The sequence below is a fragment of the Lactuca virosa genome, chromosome 1 (assembly GCF_052849685.1).
Source record: "Lactuca virosa cultivar CGN04683 chromosome 1, Lactuca_virosa_CGN04683_v6, whole genome shotgun sequence".
NCBI classification, from domain to species: Eukaryota; Viridiplantae; Streptophyta; class Magnoliopsida; order Asterales; family Asteraceae; genus Lactuca; species Lactuca virosa.
The window spans coordinates 76,318,069-76,333,212 of NC_136426.1; the positions used below are offsets into that span (position 1 = coordinate 76,318,069).

The window sequence follows — 15,144 nt, forward strand, 5'->3', positions numbered from 1 at the left end:
AACGTTCAGCGAACCGTTCGTGAACTGTTCGGCGGGAAGTTCGTTTATGTTCGTTTATTTAATAAATGAACGAACATGAACACAAATTCTAGTTCGTTTAGTTAAACGAACGAACATGAACAATGGTCTCGTTCGTTCATTTACGTTCGTGAACGTTCGTTTATGTTGTTTGTTTACGTTCGTTTATGTTCGTTCGTTTAAGTTTTTTTATGTTCATATATTTTCAATTGTTTTTTTATTACATTATTATATTATAGTTCGTTTATGTTCATATATGTTCAATTGTGTTTGTTTATCTTTGTTCGTTTATGTTCGTTCGTTTATGTTCGTTTAGTATGTTCACGAACATAAACGAACGAACATGAACAAGACAATTTGTTAAACAAACGAACATGAACAAGAAAACTCCGTTCGTTTATTCGTTCGTGTTCGTTTGATTGTTCCGCTAATTTAAACGAACGAACATGAACAAGGCTTTGTTCGTGTTCGTTCGGTTCGTTTACAGCCCTAGTTGTAGGAATACATTTTAGCTTTCTTGCCCATAAGAGTAATTACTTTCAGTGGAATTCTCCCCATATATACTTTAACTAAAACATTAACATTTGTGTGTGTATATATATATATATATATATATATATATATATATATATATATATATATATATATATATAGAGAGAGAGAGAGAGAGAGAGAAAAGTTCAATTGAGAAAAATAAAAAAGGTTGAGAATGGGAGAATCATTCTCAGTCAATAATTTATTTTTGCCGCAAAACGGTCCAGCATACTGGACCGACAGAGGATGAGTAAAATTCATATATGAACATAAATATAAGTATATTCATATATAAATACACCACCTCCCCTCCGCTACCAACCACCACTACCGCTACCTCCGTCACCACCACGACCTCCATAACCGACCACCACCAACAACCGTCATCCCCCTCCCGCCGCCATATTCATATATGAATAATCAGTTCCGCTATACTTATTCATATATGAATATACGTATTTATATATGAATACATCTATTCATACATATTCATAAATGAATATGATCTATTCCGTCGGCCCGGTACGCTGGAGCGTTTAAGCGGCAGATTCGAAATGAGTGACCCAGATTCATTCACTCGTTCTCGACTTTTTTTTATTATCAATTGAACCCTCCCCTATATATATATATATATATATATATATATATATATATATATATATATATATATATATATATATATATATATATATATATATGATTAGGTTCTATGGAAAATAAAATATTTAGGGCATCAAGTTAAAGCCAATTAGCAATCGACACTTGTCCAACTATAGAAGTTATTGAAATTACGAAACGCCGTTTTTATTATTGGGTTAAATTTACAAATTTAGCCATGCTGTTTTTTTAAACTTATATGTTTAGTCCAACTGTATTTGTTTAGATCTGGCAACCAACCTCTCTTCTTCCCTCCCGTTTCATTTTCCCTTTCCAGTTCATCATCCTCGTCCATGAAGAAGAAACCCAGAAAAAAATCTATACGATTAACAAAATTCATAAAATCAAAATACACTGAGGGAAAAGATTAGGTCCCACCACAACCTTTTACCAGATACAACATCTAAATGTAAAGCTAGAAACCATTTCATTTTCACTGTGAATCTCCATATCGAAGTTCCAAATTTAAATCACATATCTCAAATCCAACTCCCACCCATTACATTGAGTTCCTTGTACATCTCTATCTTCATCTTTCATGTTCATTTTCATCAATGATTTCTAAAATAACACACATACACACTAGAATTTCAAAATTTGATCTTCAAGAAAACACATGAAAATACACATACATCACATGAAGAAAACCTATAAATCGTGTTCATCTTTCAGAAATTCCAATGAAAAAAAAAACCTTGAAATCGATATTTGTACCAAACTAACAAAAACTGAAGCCCTAATTTTCTGAAATCGATATGCAAGAAGGCCACGATCTGGGGGGGAGTTCTATTCCATCACAGGTTTACGAACATCTCATTCTCCACCCTACCCACTACCCTACCCGTGGTTAAAAGAAACAGATTTAACAGGAGGGTGAAGTTGATGAACAACGAAATCTAGGGTGGTGGTGGTGGTGATCGATGTTCTGTAATTATTACGATTTTTCATAGTAAGGATTTTAGATCTAGTGTCTCGTTATGGTTAGCGTCTGAAGTTGGTAAAACACAGGTGTAGGGAGATTAAAGGCAGTTGTGTGTGGTGGTGCATGTGTGTGAACATAGAGATATAGGGAGACATGGTTGAGTATATGTCGGTGCTGCATAACACGGTGGTGGTTCCGACGACTGTCTCCGGTGGTCCCGTGTTTGTCTTCAAAGAGATGCAGAGAGTGTGTAGAAATATCAATATGGAATGTTTTGGGTGGGGGTGAAACCGTTTCGTTTTAATTCTTTTTATGATTTTGGAATCGATAAAGGTTCATGGACGGTGGTTTTCATGGATGGTAGTTTTAATGCTTGATTCAAATTATGCCGACTGTTTATTCATTTCATTTTGATTTAATTTGTTTATTTGATTTGATTGGTTTTAATGGACGGTGGCTTTAATGCCTTTTCATTTTATTAATGTTATGTTGAAAGAATCGAAATAAGTTTTGAATTAGAGATGATTTCCATTTATTAAATCAAAATTAACCTTTAACTATTCTAATTTTAAGTTTTCTTTGAGATTGATAAAAGATTAAGAATTGGTAGATTTGGAGAAATATTTTAAACCATAGGGACCATTTGTATAATTATTTTAAATTTAATTGTATAAATATTTTAAAAAAATTCGCTGAAAAAACTTTTGAAATTTTTTTTTTTATAAAAAAAATAAATAGATAAATAAAATTGATTTTTTATTTTTTTCAGCGAATTTTAATAAAAAGCTGCGATTTTTTATAAAAAAAATTCAAAAGAAAGTTTTGTGATCTCTAAGTATTTTTTTTATGCATTTTTAGGGTTTTTTTAGGGTTTTTTGTTTTCCATAGAACCTAAACCTATATATATATATATATATATATATATATATATATATATATATATATATATATATATATATATATATATAATTGATCAAGATGATAACTAGAAACACATGAATATATCTATTTTCCATTTATAAGATTCAAAAAAAGTCAATGGATTATGGATGTTTAAGATCCCAAAAAACAGAGTTGTATGGATCTGATTCACATGCACTTCCTCAAATTCAAATTTTGAATCATATAAGCCCATTATTTATGTTTTACGCCATTCATGATTCATCCATTACATAGTAGGGTACAAGTTTTATGTTTTAATACATAAGTGGCGATAATCTAAACTAAAGCATATGATTTTTCGTTCGTAACCGAATAACATCCAAAACTAAAAATCGCCCATTACTAACCTTAACCTTAATTCATTCGTCATTCTAGAATGCACATTGAACACTTTCCATGAGAAGGCTGAAATAGTTTTTTTTTTTAATGCAAACCACAAAATAGATGAACAAAATAATAGAAAATGCATTGTTAGCGAAATGATGCACAAACCTTTAATCTAATTTTCTTTTATCACATAAAAACCAAACCATGATTGATATTGAGTTTAACAAAATGTATTACAATGTTTAATAATTTCCAAGAATACAATAGTTGTATAATATCATCATGACATAGAATATAAAACCTAAAAATATTGTATTCTATCATATAGATTGCAGAAATTGCAACCTTAATAGTATTCGTGGATGCCTAAACAAAGAACACTTTAAATTCTCACTTAATATACAAGTGCCACAATATATATATTTTGCAAGCATCGGTTTTCCTTCAGTTTTCCTTCTGAACTCAACATTTTTAAAATGTCTGCATATACAAATAAAAAAAATCATTAAATTTAATAACAAATAATATAAAGAAATAAATTATGGTATAATTACAGTTTTCTTACTTCAAAATTTCATATGGAATTAGATGGAATCATGAGCATATGCCGATGGATTCAACTGCCCTTTTATAGATATCAAGCTCTGAGACATTTGAGGAGAACCTTTGAATGTTCCATGAGAATTTTGGCATGACATTCCTGTAAAATATAAAAATAAAATGAATAAAAAGACAAAAAGATAAAATAAAAATAAAAAAATGGTATTGTTGTTTTGTATCGACTCTACATTTACTTCTATAATGCATAGTTGGTTGATCATTTATGTGCACCATAATGCATTAGTAGAATAGCACGTGCAATGTTATGCCAAAATTCAAATTCATAAACAAAGCTTATGTTTTTATTAAGGCTACCCCACAAATATACTATTTATTTAAGAATGGTTACAAAATTATAAAAAAATCTTTAAATTTACCTTTATAACTTACCTCTATTTATTCATGGGTCCTATTTCATTTACTATTTAAAAGTTGAAACAAGACATTGTAAAGAAGAAAAAACAAGAATCTTGCTTTTCCCCAAGAACAATAGATTCGTGATAAGGGGGTAATGATTAATGAACAATAAAAGGATAAAATAGTAAGTAATTTATTACCTTGGAAAAGGAGCACAAGGAAGAAGATAATGGTGAAAAGCATGGCGAATAAACTGGGATTTGATGATGATGAAGCTTTTGAAGCTTTCTTTTGCATGAGTGCTTTCATCCGCTCAATTCTTGCTCGTTTGATCATGGCGAGTTCAGCAAGCTCCTTAATTAGCTTCTGATCTGCAGAATCAAGGGAAAAACTGCTATGTTGTCGTGGAGGTTTTGGTGGTTTTTTTGCACTTGGACTCTTTTTTCGTTTCTCTTTCCCTGTAAAATCGCCGGCGGCCTTCCCTCCGGCCAGTTTCCCGTCCATCAATACGACAAAACTGTTCTCCGGAGAACCGACATTGACTGTTAATGGATCGACGCCTAATTTGGTGAAGACGGATTCTGAAACAGGAGTGAGTCCTTTGTCTTCGTTGGGGTTAATTACAAGGTTAACACTCTCTAGATCAACGCGAACTTCTTCGAGAGGATAATGATGATCCATTAAGTTCTAATTTATCAAACTCAAAACCTAAAAATTAATCTATGTTTTACGATTCGATCTAATTAAGAACTTGAGATTTCCGATTCATAGATTCAGGTTCGTTAGAGGGGAAAAACCCTTCAACTGAATCTAGATTCCAAAAGCTCAGCTCTCATGAACACAAATCCTGAATTCAAAATAGAACAACTGGATTAGCGTATTGCACCACATGAATTGATCCATTTTTATAGATGATAAATTGAGCCTTTACTTCAACTTCAAGAGAAAATTAAAGCAAGAAATCTCCAGATATATACAGCATCAGTTATCACAAAACGAATCAATCAAGTATTGTACAGAACGCAAGGAATTACAAAGTAGAGTTGACTTCGAATTAAAATTATGGGTCAAACTCCACATTTCACAGATTCATCGAATTCGAAACAAGGAATATCAGTATGAACTAAAATTCTTCAGGTAACTGAATGCATACTTAATCACATAAAGTTAGATTTGGTGATGATTCTATGCAAATGCAAGCAAAGAATGTCAAAGAACAATAATACAATGGATTGAAGAGAAATCAAGCATGCTAAACACATGCATAAAGTTATAATCAAATTCCCCTTTTCCGAAAACACTGAGTAAGACTGAATTCAAATCTAGAGAACATTAGACTTACAAAGTGGCAAATTTAACAAAATGCAGGTCCTGAAAACTGATATGATGAAAGTAACAGCGAAGTGATTAAGGAATTTACCTTTGATCAGTAATTGAGTGTGATCAAAGAATCTGATATATGAATCATACAAAAAAAAAATTAATTGCGATGGAATTTTTTGTAGTGAGTATGAGAGAGTGACGGGGAAAGGCGGTTTATAAAGAAAGCACACGAGGGTTTGTCAAGATCTGGAGACAACCGGGAAAGTGACAATTTTTATTTAATCTATTTTTTAAATTTTTGAACTCGTTTTACTATAATTAAATTTTTTAATGATTAAATTAATCATTTTATCTAAATCAAGCATTAAATAATAGTTTTTCAAAAAAAATCAAATGAATTAATTACTCACTAAAATTAGTTAATGACCATGTGAAGAATATACCATAGACCATTTTTATCTTCAATCAAAAAATATACATCAATTACAAAGCGCAAACATGAAGACCTTTAAGGTGTACTACCGTATAGGGTCCTTAAAAATTTAGAGACCAAAATTCAGTTGATTTCTATTGATCTTTAAATATATGCAAGATGTGTTTTGTTTTGTCAATAAAACTAGAGGTTGAATGATTTCGGTGCTTCACTTTGATTTAATCCACTTCGGTTTAATTCTTGTTCTCTCCTTCTTATTTTTTTTTCTCATTTACTAAAAATTATATTTAGGGTTCACTTGTATTATTTTCATAGAGCTTTCAAAATCAATGAACCAACCATGTCCGCAAACTTGCAAATTAACGATCACAAGAAATGCACTTGGTTACCATTTGTGATATTCATTTAATCCATGATCTAGCTTTATGTCTGATGTGTAAGAGATTATCGTGATATGCATATCACAAATTAGTGATCTAGCTGTGACATCCTCAATTTCACGGTTAGAAAAGACCGATTTATTTATGTTTACCTTGAAATCAGAGTATCATTGAAAAAATAATATTGCGGAATTTGTTCACAAAAAAACATGATAATTATATTATCAAAACATTTTCGAAAAAAAGTATTTTATTTATATTAAAAACTTTGGGATGTCATTGTCGGTACAGTACATAAGCATAAACGAAATAGTACATGTCTTACACTAGTTTATCTAAACTACTGGCCTATAGGCATCCATAAATCTCTCATCATATCATCACACATGTGTTCTTATGTCACTACCTGTAATATAAGAAACTGAGTGGGTCAGGTTTGGGGGCCTGGTGAGCACATAGGGTTTTCAATCCACAATAATTAAATCTTTATTTATTATTATCAAATCATCAACCCGATTACCCCTTCCCGTTATCCTCACTCTTTGTCCCTAACATCTAATTTCAAAGGACCTATCCTAAGGATCATATTCGGGATAGACAATAATGCTTAGGGGAGTCCATAGCAATATATGTCAGTAAGGCAACCATGGGGGGGGGATGGAGTACACCTAGTGAACACTAAGTTCAAAAACACATACAGGTTGCGAGCCTGCTAGCGTTCCACTGGGCTGTCTAGAATAGTTCGTGGTCGTTATCTATACTCCGCTAGACAACTAGACCATCTTTAAATTCAAGGCCTCTAATCATCTATATCGTATTTCATCTCTCATCATCTATATCACCTTTTATCTCTCATCATCTATGTCATATTATATCTACCTATCTTTACCCAACATATTTATAGGTAATAAAATACATATACAGTTTAAAATCTAGAAAAACATGTATAAATCGTTCATCTAACATAGTTATCAGGAACACAAATAATAGGCACATATATCATGTAATTATCTTAAATACTTTATATCTATGTGTAAGATGAAAGTAACTATGCACTCACATGATAAAATAGGTGACTGGTGATCTGGGCAGAGCTTCGTCTAACACCCTAGATATTCCTTGACGTGACCTAAGTATAATTACTACAGAGTTTTAGTTTAATGGTCCTGGAGACTAAGAATAGTCTAGATCCTCACTAATCTCAATGTCTCCATCAAGATCTATCAAGTAAGGATCAGCCAGACAGGACAGTTGGGAGGCAGGATCATTTCGGCATAATAGCTTTTCTGAAATCCAACAACCAAGCCAACATGACCATTCTAGACACCTCTCCTGTAAGTAGATCAATTAATATAACGACATGGAATTACTGATAAATCTTATTTATAGGTTCATAATGACGACTTATAACTACAAATATAAGTTACACAGAAAAGACTAGAGTGTAGCTTAACTTACAGAGGTTCTTCCTGACAAAAGTTAGGAAATTGAACCGGCAAAGCTTCTACTCACTAGCTACTACTTCTTCAAGGATCGCAGGGCTTCAGCGAAGGCTAAAACTAAGGAAAATGGGATAAAATCGAGAGAATTTTGAGATAGGAGGATGGGGAGCGAGGAAGCAAATGAGCAGCCAAAGTCTGTTTATAGCGCAACTACGCGTCGCACATAGTGTGTGCGTCGCGCACGCCTAAGACGTCACTCCTCCCATTTTCTGCCTTATGTCATAAATATGGTAGTAGACGCCCCACCTTCTAGAAGGTGTGCGCCGTGCAACCCACCTGCGCGTGGCGCTTCTCAGAAAACTTTAGAAAATCGTATCTTCTTCATACGAGCTCTATTTTCAACGTTCTTTTCTCGACAAGGTCTACAACTTTCGTTTAGACTCCGTCGGCTAATTTTTACTTTATTTTTAAAACTATATTTTTAATAGGCTTAGACTGTTAAAATCCATTTAAAAATCATAACTTCCTTATAGGATATCCGTTCTCGACTGTAATGTCCCATTTTCACAACCAAAATTGTTTTCATTTTTATTAAAGTAAAACTTCCCAATTTATTGATCCATTATTTAAGAAAACCATTTATTCCAAATTACATTTATTAAAATCAGATTATTGTAGAAAACGCGGAATCCTCAATGTTGTTGATGAGTGTGTACAGTCTCGCCTTCGCCTTCCCGCAATTACCGATGATACCTGAAACAATAAACAATTGGATAAGCATAAAGCTTAGTGAGTTTCCCCCAAAATACCACCAAACGAGTGGATAACATATACAATCAAACATGTTGGGTCCAGTCAACCATCAGGTTGGAATACCCCAGGCTCAGTCAACCTCCGGGTCCAGTCATCCTCGGGATGGAATACCCCAGGTTGGAATGCTAATATACAACGGGTTCAATTAGCCATCGGGATGGAATACCCAGAGTTTATTGGCCTACCGCCTCAACCCTACCGCTCTTCCCGAGCCTCCATGCCTACGGTTTACAACCGGCCCGCACCGGATATCTTGGCCTACAACACAAAGCAAGACCGCCTCAACCCAAACCAAGCACGACATGTCGACATATAAACAATCAGGATCAAGTAGGCACATAATACATGCAAATAGAAATCATACAGCTCACTACCGCCTACTAGTCCTCTCACAACATACAGTTCCGCTGCCAGCTAACCTCCATAGAATGCGCAACCATAAGTAACCAGAGGTGAGATAGCCACCCTAACAGATGATCCTACTCTAAAGCCACAACTAAACAAGGAACAGACAAGAGAGCCTAGACCAAGAGTTCTCAGGCTATCCTACATGACCACAAACAGTCCCTAAGGATACTCCATAGATGATAACCAGCAAGCATAGATAACATACGGTTCTACAAATTATTACAGCAAAACAACATACTCAATACCAGGAGACAGATCTAATAGATCACTATAGCATAGCAACATACTCGATACCAGAACAAAGATCTAACAGATCACTACAGCATAACATCATACTCGATACTAGAACACAGATCTAACAGATCACTACAACATACCAGGATACTAAATATCAACAATCCAAGGAATGCATGGCCATATATACTCAGAGGTGAGATAGTCACCCGAACAGGTGATCCTACTCTAGAATCACAACCAAACAAGAAACAGGTAAGAGAGCTTAGATCTAGAGTCCTCAGTCTATCCTACATGACTATATATACAGTCCTTAAGGTGTGACATCCCCAAACTCACGGTCATTTTAAAAATTTTATTTATGCTTATTTGAAAATCAGAAATTTCAATTTAAAGAATAATATTGCGGAATTTGCTCCCAGAAAACATGATAAATATTTTATCAAAGCATTTCCGAAGAAATGTGGTTTTTATATTAAAACTTTGGGATGTCATCGTCAATACATAAACATAAGCATAAACAGACCTTACATTCATTTACACTAGTGATTTACATCTCCTTTAATCTCTCAGTGTAATGTAGCTTCGTATCGACACCTGTGATACAAATAAACTGAGTGGGTCAGGTTAGGAAACCTGGTGAGTACATAGGGTTTTCAACCCATAATAATAAAGTTATTATGTTTCATCATCAAACAATTATCGCAATTACCCATCCCCATTATCTTCTTTATTTCTTAAAGATCTACCCTAAGAACCATCTATCGTTCACTCATTCATTCCTAAGGGTTGTCCTAAGGAATAGGCACGAAGTCTATCGTTGCCAAGGTTTGTATAACAGGCACTAAGTCCATAGTTGCCGATGTTATCTGTTAGGCATTAAGTCCATAGCTGTCAGGGTTTATCTCTTTTATTGACAGTATTATTTTAGGGAGTCCACCCAAAATATATGTAAATGGGTTTTTAGAGTACATATGATGAACATATCGTTCACAACACCTATAAGTTGCGAGCCTGCTAGTGTTCCACTGGACTGTCTAGAACAGTCCGTGGTTGTCATCTATACTCTGCTAGATTGTAACGCCCGTGTTTCTAGGCTAGGCATTAATATTGACATAATAGTCTAGGTTAACCTTTGTAACTCATTTTGAAGAAATGAAAAGGAATTATGTGAATATTATGTGAAAATTATGTGTTTTATGCTTAATTATTAGGATTTAATTAATTAAGAATAAAAATGAGCGTTGAAAATAAATATTAGATAAAGTTGATATCTATTAAAAAGGTTGTAGTGGTCGTGACAAGGATTACGTATATATAAAGAATACCGAAATCCGAGTTATAACGAAGAAGTTATGACCTGTCGAAGTTTCGCGACAAAACCGGCACGGTGCCGAATGACGTAAAAAGTGAGTTTTTGATAAACTACTTTTTAGCCTTAGAGATCTAAATGAAAGTCGTAGTGTTCGTTAAACCGAGAGTATGTATAAAAAGAACGCCCAAATCTGACTTCGTATGAGGAAGTTATGGTTTTTCTAAGTTTCAGCTTAGCAGTAGACAGCTAAAACCTCGAATTTTAGATCGATTGATTTTTAGCCGACACAACCTAAACGAGAATCGAAGGTCTCTTCAATATTAGTACAACGGTAAAAAGACAGACGAAAACGGACGTCGGATGAAGAAGTTATGAATTTTTAACGGATTTCCTGTCCCGGACTGTTAAAAATAATAATATAAAAATTAAATTCAAAATTAGCCGATGAAGTCTAAACGAAAGTTGTAGAGCGTAATCTTACCTACGCTTGCATATAAAGAACTTCAAAAACGGAGCCCGTATGCGAAAGTTATGGATTTTAGAAGTTTTTGCACAAAAATCGAGAAAAAATGCCAAATCCGAGAAATTTCGCATGGGGGGGCTTCGGCCACGTCACTTTCACTGCATACGCGCCACGTGTCCGAAACTGCTGAGTCACCGAGGCCACCTGGTGAGGCGTGTCGCCTTCCCTCGCATCCGAAGTGCGGTCCAATGGGTGTCCGACACGTGCCCTTGCTTGACGTGTCCGAGCTTCGCACATAGCGCCACGACCGAACCCTCGGACCTAGACCTCGGTCCAATCAGAAGGCTACACCAGGACCCTCGCACATGCGAGCCATGTGCTTCCTCTTCGGATCTGCTGCCACCTGGTAGCCTCTCAGCCGTCCGATCAGAAGCCTCGCCCCTATAAATAGAAGGGTGCGAGACCTCCCGGGGATAATGTGGAAACTTGTCATTTTTAACCCCTTAAATAATATTTCTTTCATTCCAACTTCCCCCAAAGCCCCGGTATCATACCAAACACCCGAAACACGTCCCGAAGTGCCCGAGAAGCCCGAGAAATTTATCTTTTCGGTTTTGAAGCCCAACCCTCGCAGAGCCCGGTTTCTCAATAAACTTCCGGTTTTATTAGAAACGATCGTTTTAGGAAACGAAGTGATGTCCGATTATCATTAAATCAAGTGAGTGTGTAGTCACCTTCATCTTACACCTAGATATGAAGTATTTTCTATAAAATACGTGGTATGTGTAATTATATTAATTGTTTAATTGAGGTAACTGTTGAATAGATGTTTTATACAAGTTTTAAACTGTATGTGTATTTTTATCTACAAATATGTTGGTAGGCTCGCAACCTGTAGGTGTTAATGAGCTTGGGTGTTCATTTGCTGTACTCCATCCCCTCATGGTTGCCTTTAGGACATGTATGGCTGAGGAATCCCCTTAGCAGTAGTGTCCATCCCGATGATATTCCTTAGGCTAGGTCCCTTGTGATAGGTGTTTAGGGACGTAAAGTGAGGATAACGGGAATGGGTAATCAGGGTTATTGTTGATTGATGAACTTAATAAGTTTATTATTATTGTGGATTGAAAACCCTATATGCTCACCAGGCTCCCAAGCCTGACCCACTCAGCTTTTTATGTTACAGGTAGTGGACCCCGAGCATAGTCGGATGATGATGAGAGATTTTGGATTATAAGCCAATAGTTGTAAATAACTGTTGTAAGGCTTATAATGTCTTGTTTATGCGTTTGATCTGTATCGAAACATGACATCCCGAGGTTTTGATATGAAATGAAATTATATATTTCTTAAAGAAAGGTTTTGACAAACTTTTATCATGTTTTGTTTTGGGGACCAATTCCGCAACATCTTTTAAAAGGATTTCTCTGACTTTATTTTAAAAAGCATAAATTAAATCGGTCTTTTCTGGCTGAGAAATTAGGGGATGTCACAGTTGGTATCAGAGCATTAGTTTAAGCGAACTAGGAATTTGTAGGATTTCTAAACTTAAACTTAGAATGCTAAGTGATGATTGTGAGATGAGTGTCTACCATATTTTAGACACGAGCACTAGTTTATTTTAGGAAAGATGCCTAAAATGCTTTTATGTGCTAAATGTTATATGTTTGCCATATATGCCATTATTTGTTCGGATCTATGGTCTGTTGCCAACCGGATCTGGAAACCTTATGTGTGTAGGATTCTAAGCGTACGATTACGATATTAGAACTAACATGTAAACGTTTTGGAGTGATAAGGGAATTTAAATACCTATCGAGGATAAAGACCTAAATTCGCCTTATTCGGTATATAGATTATAATGGCAAGAACTCGCAGTGGAGTTGGAAATGCAAACGGAAACAGGAATCAACAACCTCAACCCCAAGTAGTTGAGCAAGTACCTGTTGTAGGAGCTGCACCTGAGCCAATGATGATGGCTGGGGTACAAGCAATGATACAGATGATGTTGGATCGCCAAATGGAGGAGACAAGACGATTACTACAACAGAATAGGGAAGAAACTACGATACCTGTTGAACAGCCCGAATTGAATGACGGGCAATCAGTAGGAGGGAACTACAGTGGGACTCTTGGTCAAGCCAACCCACCGATAGTTAGACAAAACAACCAGGATGGAGGAGTTAATGGACGTGGATGCAAATACAAAGATTTCATGGCATCCAAACCACTGTGTCTATCTGGAAGTCCGACGCCGGTGGAAGTCATGAATTGGATCTCCGAAATGGAGACAATGTTTGAAAGTTGTGAGTGCAGCAACAAACAGAAGACCGCACTTGCAATTCCTCTGTTAAAATCTGGTGTATTGAGCTGGTGGAAGTTACTAGCTGATTCGATGCCCAAGGGAGAAGCTAGCAAGATGTCTTGGGAAGACTTTGTGGTACAACTGAAATTTCAATACTGCTCTGAGCAGGATCTTCTGGAAATCAACAATGAGTTCCAGAATTTGAAGAAGGGAAAGATGATCGTTACTGAATACGCTGCTAGTTTTACGGAAAAGATGAAGCTTGTTCCTTATCTAGTTCTAACTGAACTCTCCAAGGTCAACAAGTTTGCCCTCGGATTACCAGCGGACTTTGGTCCGATGGTCAAGCAAGCAACCACTTTGAAAGCCGCCATCTGGGCTGCTAAGAATGTTGAGACTCAGATCAGAGAGAAGGGTCTGGAGAGGGCAGAAGTTGGCGAAAAGAGAAAGTTTGAAGGAACTTCAGGTTCCAACAAGAAAGCAAATTTTCAAAGTCTAAGAAGTTTGGATGAGGAGGAGGCTAAGTGAAATGGTGTGAAAAGTGCAAGAAAAAGCACTCTGGGAAATGTAGTGAGGGGGTGACTTGCTACAAATGTGGAAAGATTGGGATTATGCCAACGAGTGTCCATCCAACAAGAGGGTATGCTTTGGATGTAACGAAGAAGGGCACGTTTTGAAAGACTGTCCGAAGAAGAAGGATGCATCAAAGCCCAATCTTCCAGCAAAGCCGAAGGCGAGAGCCTTTCAGATGACACTTGAAGCTGCGAAAGAAGAAGCCGATGTCACTTCAGGTACCTTTCTCGTAAACGAATTGCCTGCCTAAATTTTGTTTGATTCTGGAGCCAATTACTCCTTTATTTCACATGAATTTGGTAGAAAACTAGCTTTGCCTGTTGATAGATTAGTTAATGCTTTATTAGTCGAGATTGCTAGTGGCAAGTTTGTACCTGTTAGCCATCGTATGAAAAACATCCTCATTGACTTGAATGGGAATAAGTTCCACGAGGAATTATTACCTATCGAGTTAAATGGTTTCGACATAGTTTTAGGAATGGATTGGCTTAGCGCCAATGATGCCGAAATATTGTGTAGGAAGAAGATAGTAAAAGTAAACCCGCCAGGGAAAGAGTCGTTTATGGTGTATGGAGACAAACACAGAGTAAACTCTGGAATCATTTCCCTAATGAAAGCCAGAAAGTGTTTGGCTAAGGGATGTACATCATATCTAGCGTTCGTGATCGATGCTAAGAAGGAAAAGAAAGAGGTGCAGAATATTCCGGTGGTGTGTGATTATCCGGAAATCTTTCCCGAAGATCTTCCCGGATTGCCCCCTGATCGACAAGTAGGATTCCGTATCGACTTGTTACCAGGAACGACGCCAATAGCAAAAGCACTGTATCGATTAGCACCAATAGAGATGAAAGAACTTATGACACAACTTCAGGAGTTATTGGACAAAGGTTTTATTCGACTTAGTTCATCACCCTGGGGAGCCCCGGTGTTATTTGTAAAGAAGAAAGACGAGAGCATGAGAATGTGCATCGATTACAGAGAGCTGAATAAAGCAACAATAAAGAGCAAGTACCCGTTGTCGAGGATCGATGACCTGTTCGATCAGTTGCAAGGTTCGAGCTATTTTTCGAAGATCGATCTTAGGTCAGGATATCATCA

General features: G+C 36.0%; 1 protein-coding gene across 2 annotated transcripts; it reads right to left on the minus strand.

The window, feature by feature from the left end:
* Positions 1-3,602: 3,602 nt before the first annotated feature.
* Positions 3,603-5,882, minus strand: LOC145147412 (uncharacterized). 2 transcript variants are annotated; one of them, XM_079075071.1, is made up of 4 exons: positions 5,778-5,882; positions 4,558-5,204; positions 3,966-4,100; positions 3,603-3,880 (listed from the first exon to the last, which is right to left on the minus strand). In XM_079075071.1, the coding sequence occupies exons 2-3, from the start codon at positions 5,036-5,038 to the stop codon at positions 3,985-3,987; spliced, it is 597 nt and encodes a 198-aa protein (XP_078931197.1). In that variant the 5' UTR covers positions 5,039-5,204; positions 5,778-5,882; the 3' UTR covers positions 3,603-3,880; positions 3,966-3,984. The 2 variants fall into 2 exon arrangements, with proteins under 2 accessions (XP_078931197.1, XP_078931198.1); XM_079075072.1 differs by lacking the exon at positions 5,778-5,882 and adding an exon at positions 5,700-5,720.
* Positions 5,883-15,144: the final 9,262 nt, after the last annotated feature.